The sequence below is a fragment of the Ascaphus truei genome, chromosome 7 (assembly GCF_040206685.1).
Source record: "Ascaphus truei isolate aAscTru1 chromosome 7, aAscTru1.hap1, whole genome shotgun sequence".
Taxonomy (NCBI): domain Eukaryota; kingdom Metazoa; phylum Chordata; class Amphibia; order Anura; family Ascaphidae; genus Ascaphus; species Ascaphus truei.
The window spans coordinates 41079978-41096286 of record NC_134489.1 but is presented as its reverse complement, the minus strand read 5'-3'; the positions used below and the strand labels follow the sequence as shown (position 1 = coordinate 41096286).

At 49.8% G+C, this 16309-nt stretch overlaps 1 protein-coding gene across 3 annotated transcripts in view; it reads right to left on the bottom strand.

The window, feature by feature from the left end:
- Positions 1–16309, bottom strand: part of SEMA4A (semaphorin 4A) — a 77711-nt gene that overhangs the window by 27941 nt on the left and 33461 nt on the right. For all 3 annotated transcript variants that reach the window (XM_075607923.1, XM_075607924.1, XM_075607922.1), the window contains exon 2: positions 2415–2558. In XM_075607923.1, the coding sequence (XP_075464038.1) occupies positions 2415–2505 (91 nt within the window). In that variant the 5' untranslated portion in view covers positions 2506–2558. The remainder of the gene's footprint in view (positions 1–2414; positions 2559–16309) is intronic.

The window sequence follows — 16309 nt, the reverse complement described above, 5'->3', positions numbered from 1 at the left end:
AGGCAGAGAGGAGAGAAGAGAGACAGAGGCAGAGAAAAGAGAGAGGCATAGAGAGAAGAGAGAGAGAGGCAGAGAGAAGCAGAGAGAAGAGAGAGGCAGAGAGGAGAGAGAGAGGCAGAGAGGAGAGAAGCCGAGTGAAGAGAGAGAGGCAGAGAGAAGAGAGAGAGAGTGGCAGAGAGGAGAGAGGCGGAGAGAAGAGAGAGAGAGCAGCAGAGAGGAGAGAGAGGAGGCAGAGAGGAGAGAAGAGAGAGAGGCAGAGAGGTGAGAAGAGAGACAGAGGCAGAGAAGAGAGAGAGGCATAGAGAGGAGAGAGAGAGGCAGAGAGAAGCAGAGAGAAGAGAGAGAGAGGCAGAGAGAAGAAAGAGGCAGAGAGGAGAGAGGCAGAGAGGAGAGAAGCCGAGTGAAGAGAGAGAGGCAGAGAGAAGAGAGAGAGAGAGGCAGAGAGGAGAGAGAGAAGCCGAGAGAAGAGAGAGAGGCAGAGATAAGTAGAGAGAAGAGAGAGAAGCAGAGAGAGACAGAGAAAAAAGAGAGAGAGGCCGAGAGAACAGAGGGAGGCAGCGAGAAGAGATAGGCAGAGAGAAGAGAGAGCGGCAGGGAGAAGAGAGATAGCATGCACGCGAGAGAGCGTTTGGCACATTCAGATGTTTCTCTATTCATCTGTGTGTTCTCTCACTTCTAGCATAGGAAGTTCACGTGATAATAATCACCTATACGCCGGAGGCTGTATCTCCGTGTTCCCCCTCCCACCCCTCATGTTATACTCAGAACCTGTTATACGGGGGCTTGTCCCGCTCTGTTCTGAGAAGTACTAACGCACGCCCCCCCCCTCCACCCCCCCCCGGGGAGATTTCTGCTGAATTTAGCTAGAACCGGCTTTCACCGTGAAAGTCCTCACAATAACATTCTTATTACAGTCTGGGCCCGGTGAGATTGTAGTAAGCGGTGCTACGCCGTCAGAGTGCGTCTCCCAGCGAAACCAATACAAATAACCGCACAAGATTTACCAACGAAAAGGAGTCGCATTTAAAGCAACTGGGTTTTGCAGTACCGGTTTTGCCGCACCGCTTGCTCTGGTTTTGCCGCACCGCTTTCTCCGTTTTTTGCCGCACCGCTTGCTCCAGGTTTTGCCGCACCGCTTGCTCCGGGTTTTGCCGCACCGCTTGCTCCGGGTTTTGCCGCACCGCTTGCCCGGTTTTTGCCGCACCGCTTGCTCTGGGTTTTTGCCGCACCGCTTGCTCTGGGTTTTTGCCGCACCGCTTGCTCTGGGTTTTGCCGCACCGGTTGCTCTGGGTTTTGCCGCACCGCTTGCTCTGGTTTTTGTCGCACCGCTTGCCCGTTTTTTGCCGCACCGCTTGCTCTGGTTTTCCCGCACCGCTTGCCCGTTTTTTTCTGTACTGCTTGCTCTGGTTTTACCGTACCGCTTGCTCTGGGTTTTACCGCACCGCTTGCTCTGGGTTTTGCCGCACCGCTTGCCCGTTTTTTGCCGCACCGCTTGCTCTGGTTTTCCCGCACCGCTTGCCCGTTTTTTTCTGTACTGCTTGCTCTGGTTTTACCGTACCGCTTGCTCTGGGTTTTACCGCACCGCTTGCTCTGGGTTTTGCCGCACCGCTTGCTCTGGGTTTTGCCGCACCGCTTGCTCTGGGTTTTGCCGCACCGCTTGCTCTGGGTTTTGCCGCACCGCTTGCTCTGGGTTTTGCCGCACCGCTTGCTCCGGTTTTTGCCGCACCGCTTGCTCCGGTTTTTGCCGCACCGCTTGCTCCGGTTTTTGCCGCACCGCTTGCTCCGGTTTTTGCCGCACCGCTTGTTCCGGTTTTTGCCGCACCGCTTGCTCCGGTTTTTGCCGCACCGCTTGCTCCGGTTTTTGCCGCACCGCTTGCTCCGGTTTTTGCCGCACCGCTTGCTCCGGTTTTTGCCGCACCGCTTGCTCCGGTTTTTGCCGCACCGCTTGCTCCGGTTTTTGCCGCACCGCTTGCTCCGGTTTTTGCCGCACCGCTTGCTCCGGTTTTTGCCGCACCGCTTGCTCCGGTTTTTGCCGCACCGCTTGCTCCGGTTTTTGCCGCACCGCTTGCTCCGGTTTTTGCCGCACCGCTTGCTCCGGTTTTTGCCGCACCGCTTGCTCCGGTTTTTGCCGCAGTTTTTGCAGCCAGTAAACTTTAGTAACAAATATCCTTCATGGCCAGTTCACATTTATAAAGCGGAAACATTTTACGGCTTTGCACGGCTTGCCTTGGTTTTGCCGCAAAAAAAAAAGAAGAAAACAGACAGATCCTCCCGCCTTACTGTAGGGAAGGAGAATCACTGCAGAAAGCAGGACCAGGTTTGCTGCGTATCTACAACAGGTCTGCTGTTTAACAGTCGCTGCTTGTGCCTGACAGGACACATCGCTGGGTTCTGACCCCTCTCCCGGCACTTACCAAGATGGAAGGTGATCCTGGGGACAAGCTCCGTGAGGGCACAGGTTGGCAGTGCCAAGAACAGGCACAGGCAGACGGTCCACAGGGGCATGGTGGGGTCCGACTCAGGGATCACACGCCCCAAATCTCACTGCACCCCCAGAACTGCGGAGACACAGAAAGGAGCATTGAAAAATAATAATAATAATAATAATAATAATATATATATATATATATATATATATATATATATATATATATATATATATATATATATATATATATATATAAAATTCTATGGTTTTACATATCAGGACATAATAACAATCATCTGTTCCTTAGCAGGTCTTAAAATTAGGTAAATACAACCTCAGATGAACAACAACACATGACATATTACACTGTGTCATAATCTATTTAACAAAAATAAAGCCAAAATAGAGAAGCCATGTGTGAAAAACTAAGTACACCCTTACTGCTTCCATAGGAATTAAGGCCGCGCGTATAGTGCCCGCGACATGCGACGTCGCCGCTACCAAAAATTATAGTTACATAGTAGATGAGGTTGAAAAAAGACATAGGTCCATCAAGTTCCACCTATGCTAAATTTAGACAACAGATACTTTATCCTATATCTATACTTACTTATTGATCCAGAGGAAGGCAAACAAAAAACCCCAGTGTCATATCATCCAATGATATCTCATAAGGGGAAAAATAAATTCCTTCCTGACTCCAAGAATTGGCAATCGGATTATTCCCTGGATCAACATCCTTCCCATGTATACTTACTTGGTATATCCCTGTATACTTTATTTATAAAAATGTTTTACCAGGAAGTAATACATTGAGAGTTACCGCTCGTTTTATACCTTTCCCATCTAAAAAGATGTCCAACCTTTTTTTGAACAAATCTATTGTATCTGCCATCACAGTCTCCATGGGTAATGCATTCCACATTTTAACTGCCCTTACTGTAAAGAACCCTTTCCTTTGTTGCTGGTGAAATCTCCTTTCCTCCAACCTTAAGGGATGGCCCCCGAATCCTTTGTACTGCCCGTGGGATGAATAGTTCTTTTGAAAGCTCCCTGTATTGTCCCCGAATATATTTGTATATAGTTATCATATTCCCTCTTAGACGCCTCTTTTCTAATGTAAATAAATCTAATTTAGCTAGCCTCTCCTCATAAGTTAGATTGTCCATCCCCTTTATTAATTTGGTGGCTCTTCTCTGCACTCTCTCTAGTTCCAGAATGTATTTTCTTAGGATTGGTGCCCAAAATTGTACTCCATATTCAAGGTGTGGACTTACTAATGCTTTGTAAAGGGGCATAATTTTGTGTACTTCCCTTCCATCCATTGCCCGTTTGATGCAAGATAAGATATTGTTTGCCTTTGCAGCTACTGCATGACATTGGGCACTATTGCTAAGCCTGCTGTCTACAAGTACTCCTAAATCCTTCTCCATCAAGGATTCCCCCAATATATCTCCATTTAATTTGTAAGTCGCCTTTTTATTCTTGCATCCCAAATGCATAACTTACATTTATCTGTATTAAACCTCATCTGCCATTTATTTACCTGCCCACGTTTCCAGTCTCTCCAAGTCCTTCTGAAGAGAAATTACATCCTGCTCTGATTCTATTACCTTACACAATTTAGTATCATCAGCAAAGATGGAGACTTTGCTCTCAATGCCAACCTCAAGGTCATTAATAAACAAGTTAAAAAGCAGGGGTCCCAGTACCGATCCCTGAGGTACTCCACTCACAACTTATATTTGGCTTTGCGGTGGCGGCAGCGCGGGCTTACTGGCATTTGATTGGTTCAGGGGCTGTCACATGAGGCAACAGCCCTTGAAAAATCAAATATTGCCAGCTACCAAAATTCGCGACGCAACATCGATCTGTCGCAGTTGCGCTTACTATAAGCTTACTATAAGCGCACACGGTGGCAGCAATGTATTTGTTTTTGGGCGCCTGTTGCAGGCACTATACGCATATATATAATACACACACACAGTATAGTCTCAAAGTCCCAGTCTGATGAGACCAAGGACCAGGCCATCAGGCAGTTCTGCAGGGCTGCAATAAATCAGCCCTGCACATTCACACCCCTCCCTCTTCTCTGTGTCACTCCCTCCCTCCCTCTTTCCTCCATCAGCTTGCCACCTCTCACTCTGCAGCCCTCTTCTCTTCCCTAAACACAGAGCCACCCCTCCCCCTCCCCTATTCTCACCCTACAGGACTGGGGAGGGGATATGCTAAGGGTGATGTGACTGTCACGCCCAATGAGCTGTGGCCGTCCGCCGGCCAATCACAGGGTGCACAAACTGACAGCAAACATTTTTTTCACTTTTATATATATAGATAAGATATGGGATATTGCGTCAATTATAAGAAATAACCGCTTACTGAAACGACTCCAAACCCAAATAGGAAACGATCGGAGAACCCTGGGTTCAATATTTTGGTCATTCTCCGGCTGTAATTCTATCGTTCACGGTGTAAAGGCCGTAAACCGCTACCTAACTTTACAGACCGTTATCTCTTATTACTGTGCGGAATCTTTGTGAGCCACAAAGCTGGAGCCACGATATAAACTCTTATCTTTCCTCCCCCCCTAATCCTTCTCTGCTCCTCTCCCCCACTTCTAACCCTTCTCCCCCTCCCCCTTCTAACCCTTCTCCACCTCCCCCTTCCTCCCCCAACCCTTCTCCCTCTCCCCCTCCTAACCCTTCTCCCTCTCCCCCTCCTAACCCTTCTCCTTATCACCCACAATTCTTATTACCTTCAAAAATCGCAAAATATAAATCATTAGAAAGACTGCATTGCTCTCGTTCAGCATTGCGATGTTATATTATCTTGTGATATAACAAAGAATGAGATATAAAAACAGGTAATTTATTCGGAGAAATCCCGTGTCCTTCTTCAGGAGTCTCTGGGAGATGTGCGCAGCGTTAAACCGCCGTCCGTGGAGCGGAGAATCAGTCAGAGGGAGCTGCAGCTTTCTCCGCATTCCTCCTGTCGCTGCCACAGACTGGTGCAAGTGAATGGGGAAACGCTCTGCAATTGTAAAGCAACTTCCCCTGTAAAACCCCCCGCCACCAACTGCAGAGCCACGCTCCACCTGAAGCCCTGCAGAGCCACACTCCACCTGCAGAGCCACGCGCCACCTGAAGCCATGCAGAGCCACGCTTCACCTGCAGCACCACGCTTCATCTGCAGCCCTGCAGAGCCACGCTTCACCTGCAGCGCCACGCTTCATCTGCAGCCCTGCAGAGCCACACTCCCCCTGCAGCCATGCAGAGCCACACTCCACCTGCAGAGCCACGCGCCACCTGTAGCCATGCAGAGCCATGCTTTACCTGCAGCGCCACGCTTCATCTGCAGCCCTGCAGAGCCACACTCCCCCTGCAGCCATGCAGAGCCACGCTTCCCCTGCAGCGCCCCCTGCAGAGCCACACTCCCCCTGCCGCCATGCAGAGCCACACTCCCCCTGCAGCCATGCAGAGCCACGCTCCACCTGCAGCCATGCAGAGCCACGCTCCACCTGCAGCCATGCAGAGCCACGCTTCCCCTGCAGAGCCACGACGCTGTGCATGACACTGTTCCCCTTCCAGCAGTAAGAAGGATTTGGATCACTACCTCCTAGGAATAACGTTCACCCAGAGCACGATAAAAACCACAAACCATCGAGTGCTCCTCATTAAACTCACTCCACCTCTTTCCATAGATTATTCAGCACTCTCATTTTCAATGTAAAGTGTTTCTTTATTTTTAAACAATTAAACCAGCAGTCCGGGCATTAAATCCGAATACACCCAGTATATATAAATACTCTACAATCCAGTGTATCCTGAAGTTAAACATGGCGCCAAAGCGTTTAACACACCCCATAATGAGCAGAGAACGGCAGAGGGGGCTTATATCGGGGGAAATGATTGGCATAGGGTGCAACGTTTAAAAGGGAATGAGAATCCCAAGGGTGTTATGGACAAATTCTGCCATTAGCACAGCAGCTTTGCAATGCAATATATGCTTCTCTGGGACGGCCAAGCGCTTTCACACTCAAATATACTGCTGCCTTACAAACACTAGGGACCTATTTACTAAGGAGTGCTACGCCGGAAGACACCCTCCAGCCCATTCAAGTTGTGGGCCATATCTACTAAATGCTGTTACTCCAGAAGACACTTTGCAGCACATTCACTTGCGGGAGCTGTAAGGGGCTATATTTACGGAGCTGTACTGGAAGGTGTCGTGTGGAATAGCACCGCGTAGCCACTACGGGCCCAAAATGTTTCACACAAAAAGTCCCACAAATGCAGCGACTCCAGCCACGTCCACATCCCGCTCCTCTGAGCACACGGCTGATTTGATATCCAAATACTGACAATGCAAATAAAGCAGCTGCAGGGTATTCTGACAGCCCCCCCCCCCCCACATGTAAACAAAGCCCCTCAGAAAAGGGCCCACGGCAGCCCCCACCACGGACACAGAAACCACGCCTTATTTACCCAAAAGGTTTCCTAACAGAAGTGTGTCTCCCCAGTCAGTACAGGCAAACCACAAGGCGGAGTGGGAAGTGACTAGTGATATATAGTTATACTAGTAGTGTATAGTTATACTAGTGGGATGACTAGTGGAGTGGGGTGTGGGCACGGAATGGTGATATTAGTCTATTTCAGGGGGGGCTCAACTCCAATAATCACCTTATTATCAAGTCCACGTGCCTGAATATTTTCTCCCTATTCTGTGCTCAACTCCAGGCCTCAGGAGCTACCAATAGGTCAGGTGTTCAGGATATCCCTGCTTCAGCACAGGTGGCTCAATCAGTGGCTCAAAGTCTGCACCACCTGTGCTGAAGCAGGGATATCCTGAACACCTGACCTGTTGGTGGCCCCTGAGGGCTGGAGTTGGCCACACCTGCATTTATTATCTGGCTGTAACTCATTGGGCGGGCGTGGGCGAACTCTGCCCGGATACGGGAGCGCACCAGCGCACGGAACAGATCCTGACAGGGAAACGTGAGCCTCCCCCGCCAAACGCTGCTTCCTGGACACGCGACTGGCACTATTATCTCCTCTGGTGTCTCTCACAGGTGTCTGATGCATCGGACACACAAGTAAGTTATGGTGAGTGAAAAAGGGACACACAACCACCAGTGTGAAGCAAAGGTACAGAACACGTAGGAGCACATTCGCATCTCAGGCAGGTCCCCAAACCTTACCCCACGATCACACCGCCTACCGTGCTTCCCCTGCAGCAAAGGATTCTGGGTAATGGCATGCAAATGAGCCCGAGTTAAATAAGTGCATGACCAGTAACCCAACTCACCTGACACACATTTGTAAGGCAGGTGAGGTTACCGCCTGCCGGGGACAGACAAAGAGGAAGGGATTGCTCATTCCCATAATTTGTGGGACGAGTTACTCCTCCACTTAAGCCCAGCCCGTAACTCGCTCCTACAACCCCTCCATATAACAGTTCCCTTCCCTATAACACCTCCATTTACTGTCACCTGATGTTCTGCGTACGCATGCTTCAAATTAGATTGTAAGCTTTGCAGAGCCTTCATCTGGCAATGTAGGGGTTAACGCACAATGCAAATAGCTGTTAAAGCCGCAAAACGTGGGAAATCTTTTAAACAAATCAGCATTAGATAATAGTGAGTTTTTTATTTTAATTTTATTCAACTCTTAATGTAATTTTTAATGAGTTTTAAAGCATCCTTTGATTTCTATAGCAGGCTTTAGCCACCTCCCCAGCAGTGCAAGATCTTTGCAACACTTTCCTGTTTGTGATAATTTGTTGCCAATGTTCCCAGCAGTTTGAGCTGCAAACTGTAACAATAGATAATGTTACCTTAGGCCAGCAGTGCGCAAAGTGGGGGGTGCGACCCCCAGAGGGGGTGGGAGATTGTGCTGGAGGGGCGCGGGCAGTTGCAGAGGCCCCGCACTCTTCCCCCAGGCATTTAAATTAAATGCTGGGGGATCGCGTGAGGCCCCTGCAACCGTTTACTTACCGGGATTCAGCTGCCTGTGTTGCGTCGCCATGGCAACGCCGCAGCACCATGTGACCTGACGTCACACGCCCACGCAGCGTCATCTGACGCGGATGAAGGTAGGCAGGGGGGGGGGGCGCGAGAGCCCCGGGGACAGAGAGACAGGGGGCGCAGCTCCCCTGCCTTAGGCTACGTCACCAATCCTCCTTACTGAACCGCGCCTGGCGGCGCATTCAGAAACTACAGCCGCGATCGGCGGTCTGTAGGGGAGCGCAGGGGGCAGGGCCATATCAGCCCTGCCATTGGCTGACCACGTGACCGCGTCGCTGCACAGGAAGACAACATTCTCGTCTTCCCTGCTAGCGTACGCGTCACAGCGCTCTGCGTGCCCACATGCACACAGCCACGGGGGCCTGCCCCATAGAGGGCTGTGCTGTTGGGCGCACACGCTGTAGCGCGCGTCGCCGTGACCACCGGGGACTCAGCCTTAAGTAATACAAGGATACATTGTAGCTGCTGAGTTACACTGACTGAAGGATTGATTGAAACTGAAAGGCGGTCATTTAGTTAGGCACACAATGAGGATTTTGACAGATTTATAACAGGAGCACCAAGCGATTGCCAGCTTAGGTAAGAATGTAGAATTATACATTGTCACACGGTTTACATATACAAATCTCAGAGATTAACTATTTATTGGATGGTACAACATTAATAGGTAAAGGGATTCCCGCCCTATGGATGGACACCATTGGGGAGATTGCGTCGGAGTGCAGGACGCAATCTGCTTTGCAAGGAAATGAAGACGGCCTCCTCTTCCGTTTCAGGGTTAAGGGTCGCCGCGGTCACATGATCACTGAGGCGTGATCGCCGTTTGCCATACGGGTCGTGGCACCCCTCCGACGCCCAAATGATTACGGTCCATATCTATTAAACGGTGCTACTACATGAGACACCTTCTTGTGCTGCGACAACTTGCGACCAGGCCTAAGGTGCTCATGGCATAGCATCGCTTAGTAAATACAGCCTTAAATGCTTTTTATAGTATTTCTAAGAAAAAAAAGCATTTCCTGCATTTTTCTAGGAGGTCAGCGGCTTGCCCCAGCGATAGACATATCATACGGACGGATATACAGTATTATTCATCACGGGAACAGCTACAGATAAAGCAACAGGATGTGAGCTGCATTACACGGGGCAATAACACAGAAATATATAGACTGACGGCAGAGAAGAGTCAGTTGGCCTCCCAGTCCGCCATGTCCCTATCTGCTGTAAACCTGAGACCCGATTCTGTAAATGGCTTTGTTCTTAAGATACCGTTACAGTATGTCTATCCCAAGCCTTTGTTTAATTCCCTCAATATACTGGCCTCTGCCACCTCTGCCCGGAGGCTGTGGCATGAATCCACTTCCCTTCCGGTGAAGAGGTACTTCCTCAAACTGCACCTCAGTCTGCCACCCGCCAGCGCCAGAGCGTGACTACTTATTCTAACACTTCTCTGTCTGATATATACTTCCCCCTTCTGCCCCTGTGTATAAAGGGGAGAGCTGTAATCCTTCCCCCAGCCGGGCATATTAACGGTCCTTCGGTCTGTGTGAAAACTCCAACATTCCTCAAGTTACAGGGCGGGCGGGGGTGGGGGGCGTTTTGGGGGGGCTGGGGCTTGAAAAAGTTGCTAACACATTGTACATTTTAGCTGTCTGGGGAGGATTCTTAAACAAAATATCAATATTAATGAGAAATCCTCTTCTCACACCTCCCTCTCTGCTCCATCCTGCTGCTGGGGATATCTCTCCTAGTGTTAGGACCTGCTACGGTCGTGCCTTGTAAGTGGCAGCAGGTTTAAGACGCTTTGGCCAAAGGGTTAAACTAAATGACCCTTTTACAAGAGAATATATAGGTGTTGCACTGTGTATTTTTGTCACATTGGAATTAGCTTTGGGCATCTTTGTTTGTTTCTTGTTGTATACATTTAGCCACGCCCACTAGCACTCCTTTTGACACATACAAATATATATATATTATGTAGTAATGTTAGGGGTTTCTCAGAGCTTGTTGGGAATCTGTGTATTTTGATATCTCTCCTAGCCCTGGACCCAGCCATATACACGCCCGCTCTCACCCATGCCTCCCTGCCTCCTCTTCCCCTGCTAATGGTGTTAACGCAACTGATTTTATACTGACTGACCTTAAAACTCGCCTCACAAATCAAGCATCTTAATAGCCTGCACTCCTGGCTACTGTCCCACAGCCACTCCTACCCACCATTGTGGCCAGGCACTGCCATCTACTGCACCTACCCACCATTGTGGCCAGGCACTGCCATCTACTGCACCTACCCACCATCAAGGCCAGGCACTGCCATCTACTGCACCTACCCACCATCAAGGCCAGGCACTGCCATCTACTGCACCTACCCACCATCAAGGCCAGGCACTGCCATCTACTGCACCTACCCACCATCAAGGCCAGGCACTGCCATCTACTGCACCTACCCACCATCAAGGCCAGGCACTGCCATCTACTGCACCTACCCACCATCAAGGCCAGGCACTGCCATCTACTACACTTACCCACCATCAAGGCCAGGCACTGCCATCTACTGCACCTACCCACCACCAAGGCCAGGCACTGCCATATACTGCACCTACCCACCATCAAGGCCAGGCGCTGCCATCCACTGCACCTACCCACCATCAAGGCCAGGCACTGCCATCTACTGCACCTACCCACCATCAAGGCCAGGCACTGCCATATACTGCACCTACCCACCATCAAGGCCAGGCACTGCCATCTACTATACTTACCCACCATCAAGGCCAGGCACTGCCATCTACTGCCCTTATGCCCTCACCTGCTGTCTCTGTAACTCTCCCAACATACCACTTAGGCTGCACTTATAGTGCCGGCGACGGTGACAGCGACACAACGTCGCGTCAAAACAAATGCATTGCCACCGTCGCGTGCGTTTATAGTAAGTGCGACGCGACGGAGCGACGGCTTGGTCGCGATCGCTGGAAGTCACATCAATTAGATTTTTCCAGCGACCGCAGTGTGACGTCGCCGGCACTATAAGCCCGGCTTTAGATTGTAAGCTCTCCAGGGCAGGGATTTCCTTTCCTATTGTCTGATTTTGCTGCACTTATTGTATTTTTATTCCCTGCACTGTATTCTTTGTGAGGCGCTGAGTACACTTTTGGCGCTATATAAAGATATACATACAGCAGGGCCCCGGGAATACGGCAGGTTCCGTTCCAGAGGCCCGCCGTATAGTGAAAATCGCCGGAAAGCGGACCCGGCGATTTTCAGTGCTGCGCATGCGCAACCCGGCCTTTTCGCCGTTCTGCGCATGTGCGATCTATACGCTGCGCGCGCAACCTGCGGTCTGCGCATGCGCGCCGGGCACACCCGGCCGTTCTGCGCATGCGCGATTTCAAATTCAACATGGCGGCCCCCTTCCGCCGTAACAGCGAATCGCCGAGAAGCGGGGCTCTGCTGTACATACATACATACATACATACATACATACATACATACATGAATATGTGGAGCTAAAAGCATTGAGAAGAGTTCCAGCACGAGTATTAAATCTCCATGTTACTGCCGCTCAGATGAGACAATCTCCCCGTTAGTCACATTCGAGGAGCTCTGTATAATGTTATTCATACAGCGCCAAGAGTGTCCGCAGCGCTTTGCCAAATACAGGCAGGATGAGAGCAGCAAGTCACTTACGACATAAGGCAAAGGGGATATGCTGTCTCCAAGAGCTTACAATCTAAACCCGGGGTGGCCAACGCCAGTCCTCAAGGGCCACAAACAGGTTAGGTATTAGAGATAGCCCTGCTTCAGCACAGGTGGCTCAATCAGTGGCTCAGTACGGATTAAGCCACTTGTGCTGAAGCAGGGATATCCCTAATACCTGACCTGTTGGTGGCCCTTGAGGACTGGAGTTGGTCACTCCACGTCTAAACTATTACTACTTCTTTATGGGTTTAAATCCCTACACCCCAGCATTTTTAACCCCATATTGCAGATTACCCCCCTGATCGCTTGTCGCTGTGTCCCCCAGGATGTGGCGTTTCTCCGGCACAAGCGGTTACAGAATAACAAGTTACTACAGAAATAACGCAATATAGCAGCCAGCAGAGCCATACACTCCTTGTGACACACACACGGGGCTGTGACACACACACACACACGGGGCTGTGACAGCATCTACAATCTGGGAGCTCAATGAGTACAGGCCCAGAGAGTACAGGCTCTGTATTCAGTGAGTAAAGGCTCGGCGAGGAACAGCTCAGTACTCAGTGAGTAAAGGCCCGGCGAGTAAAGCATCGGCAAATAAAGGCTCAGTACTCAGTGAGTAAAGGCCCGGCGAGCGAAGGCCCGGCGAGCGAAGGCCCGGCGAGCGAAGGCCCGGCGAGCGAAGGCCCGGCGAGCGAAGGCCCTGACTGATAACAATGACACCGAGTGTGGAGCAGGGGAACCTGGTTCAATTCCCGGTGTCGTCTCCTTGTGACGTTGGTCAAGTCACTTTATCTCCCTGTGCCTCAGGCACCAACATAGATTGTAAGCTCTGCGGGACAGGGACTGTGTCTAACATTCCTACGTGCTGCGCACTATACTGTAATTGTGACGCGCTTTGTGCCCCATCAGGAGAAAAGCGCTATATGAAATAGTTATTAATATTATCTTGTGAAAAAAGAATACGCTGCACTTGTCATTGGGAACACAGACTGTCAGCGTGTCCGCGATTAACGTTTACCTGTGTGAGTAATGGTGGCGCCGTCATTCCAAAGGCCACCGCAAAGCTTACACATGACCTGGGGCTTTGAGGAATGACAAACAGCCCGGTCACCAAAGATAAAGATCGGTTTCCATTATTTCCCAATACTTTCACAGGGGGCGCGTCGGATGTGTTTATGGAATGTGTTACTCCTGTATGTGCCACGTGTGAAACACGCCGTGGCCTGGTTACTTCCGTTCTAGGCAGGACTGTCCCTTCCAATCCCAGTACATGGAACCCAGGAATACAGAGGGGAGGTCAGGTTTTCAGGATATCCCTGCTTCAGCACAGGTGGCACAATCAGTCCCAGCTTCAGCACAGGTGGCTTAATCTGAGGCTCAGTCAGTAAAGCCACGCCGGCCAAGGTGCAAACGCTCTAACTATTAGACAGCACCAACCAGATGAAAATGTGTCCGGCGTTTGCGGCAGAGTAATTATTCTGAGTACTTGACAACGCATCGCGTTACTAGGAGCCGGCTGACACCTCTGGTGAGGTTTCCGTTTCGGAATATTCTCGCTGTGTGGTTTACACCCCGTTACCCTGATGTCGCCCCACGCCTCCTCTTGTGGTTTCATCACCTCTAAGGCAGACATCTCCCAGTTACTGCTCAGCGCTCACATACCGAGCGGCCGCAGAACGCAGTAACCTCCTCCGCCCCCAGAATCCTGCACACGTGTCACCCACATAATGTTAATATCCGGCCCCCCGGGGCACATCCTGCTCTCTTTTTTTTGTGTTAAAATTCATGATTTTCTTTATTTCTAGCTTCCAAGCTTACCACCTTCTACTGAAGGCCAACCCGGAGATAACATTTTTAAATTTGGCGCTTACCTGCGGTGGCGGCGTCTCCCGTATACCTTCGGACATCCTCCCGGCATCACCCCTCGGCAACTCCTGTCTTTATCGCTGCGCGGCGTCTACTTGCATCGCGTTGCCTAGACAATGGGATGCTACGTGACGTTGCTGCGTCAAGTTGCCATGACAACGGGACGCCTTAAGGGCGCAGAGTAGTCACCGCGTCATGGCAACGTGGCGCCGTGGCAGCCATATTGACAGGAGTCACAGGGGAAGATGACTGGAGGTTGCCGGGAGACGCCACCGCCGCCGGAAGTTTACAAGGTAAACCCGTAGCCCGGAGATACGTGGCCAAAACCCGGAGTGTTTAACAAGTGTTCCTGGCGCAGATTTACCAATCCAAACCAACAAGTGTTCCTGGCGCAGATTTACTAATCCAAACCAACAAGTGTTCCTGGCGCAGATTTACTAATCCAAACCAACAAGTGTTCCTGGCGCAGATTTACTAATCCAAACCAACAAGTGTTCCTGGCGCAGATTTACTAATCCAAACCAACAAGTGTTCCTGGCGCAGATTACCAATCCAAACCAACAAGTGTTCCTGGCGCAGATTACCAATCCAAACCAACAAGTGTTCCTGGCGCAGATTACCAATCCAAACCAACAAGTGTTCCTGGCGCAGATTTACTAATCCAAACCAACAAGTGTTCCTGGCGCAGATTACAATTCCAAACCAACAAGTGTTCCTGGCGCAGATTACCAATCCAAACCAACAAGTGTTCCTGGCGCAGATTACCAATCCAAACCAACAAGTGTTCCTGGCGCAGATTACCAATCCAAACCAACAAGTGTTCCTGGCGCAGATTACCAATCCAAACCAACAAGTGTTCCTGGCGCAGATTACCAATCCAAACCAACAAGTGTTCCTGGCGCAGATTTACTAATCCAAACCAACAAGTGTTCCTGGCACAGATTACCAATCCAAACCAACAAGTGTTCCTGGCGCAGATTACCAATCCAAACCAACAAGTTTTCCTGGCGCAGATTTACTAATCCAAACCAACAAGTGTTCCTGGCGCAGATTACCAATCCAAACCAACAAGTTTTCCTGGCGCAGATTTACTAATCCAAACCAACAAGTGTTCCTGGCGCAGATTACCAATCCAAACCAACAAGTGTTCCAGGCGCAGATTACCAATCCAAACCAACAAGTGTTCCTGGCGCAGATTACCAATCCAAACCAACAAGTGTTCCTGGCGCAGATTACCAATCCAAACCAACAAGTGTTCCTGGCGCAGATTACCAATCCAAACCAACAAGTGTTCCTGGCGCAGATTACCAATCCAAACCAACAAGTTTTCCTGGCGCAGATTTACCAATCCAAAACCAACAAGTGTTCCTGGCGCAGATTTACCAATCCAAACCAACAAGTGTTCCTGACGCAGATTTACTAATCCAAACCAACAAGTGTTCCTGACGCAGATTTACTAATCCAAACCAACAAGTGTTCCTGACGCAGATTTACTAATCCAAACCAACAAGTGTTCCTGGCGCAGATTTACCAATCCAAACCAACAAGTGTTCCTGGCGCAGATTTACCAATCCAAACCAACAAGTGTTCCTGATGCAGATTTACTAATCCAAACCAACAAGTGTTCCTGACGCAGATTTACTAATCCAAACCAACAAGTGTTCCTGGCGCAGATTTACCAATCCAAACCAACAAGTGTTCCTGACGCAGATTTACCAATCCAAACCAACAAGTGTTCCTGACGCAGATTTACTAATCCAAACCAACAAGTGTTCCTGACGCAGATTTACTAATCGAAACCAACAAGTGTTCCTGACGCAGATTTACCAATCCAAACCAACAAGTGTTCCTGGCGCAGATTTACTAATCCAAACCAACAAGTGTTCCTGGCGCAGATTACCAATCCAAACCAACAAGTGTTCCTGGCGCAGATTTACTAATCCAAACCAACAAGTTTTCCTGCCGCAGATTTACTAATCCAAACCAACAAGTGTTCCTGGCGCAGATTTACCAATCCAAACCAACAAGTGTTCCTGGCGCAGATTTACTAATCCAAACCAACAAGTGTTCCTGGCGCAGATTTACTAATCCAAACCAACAAGTGTTCCTGGCGCAGATTTACTAATCCAAACCAACAAGTGTTCCTGACGCAGATCTGCGCCAGGAATTAAGGATGTCTGCCCCACAGAGCTTACGATCTAAATGGAACAAAGGGGCTTACAGATCAGAGCACATTTGAGGGAGGAAGGAATAGCGTCAGGAGAGTGTAAACCTGAGGCAAACTAACCCAAATA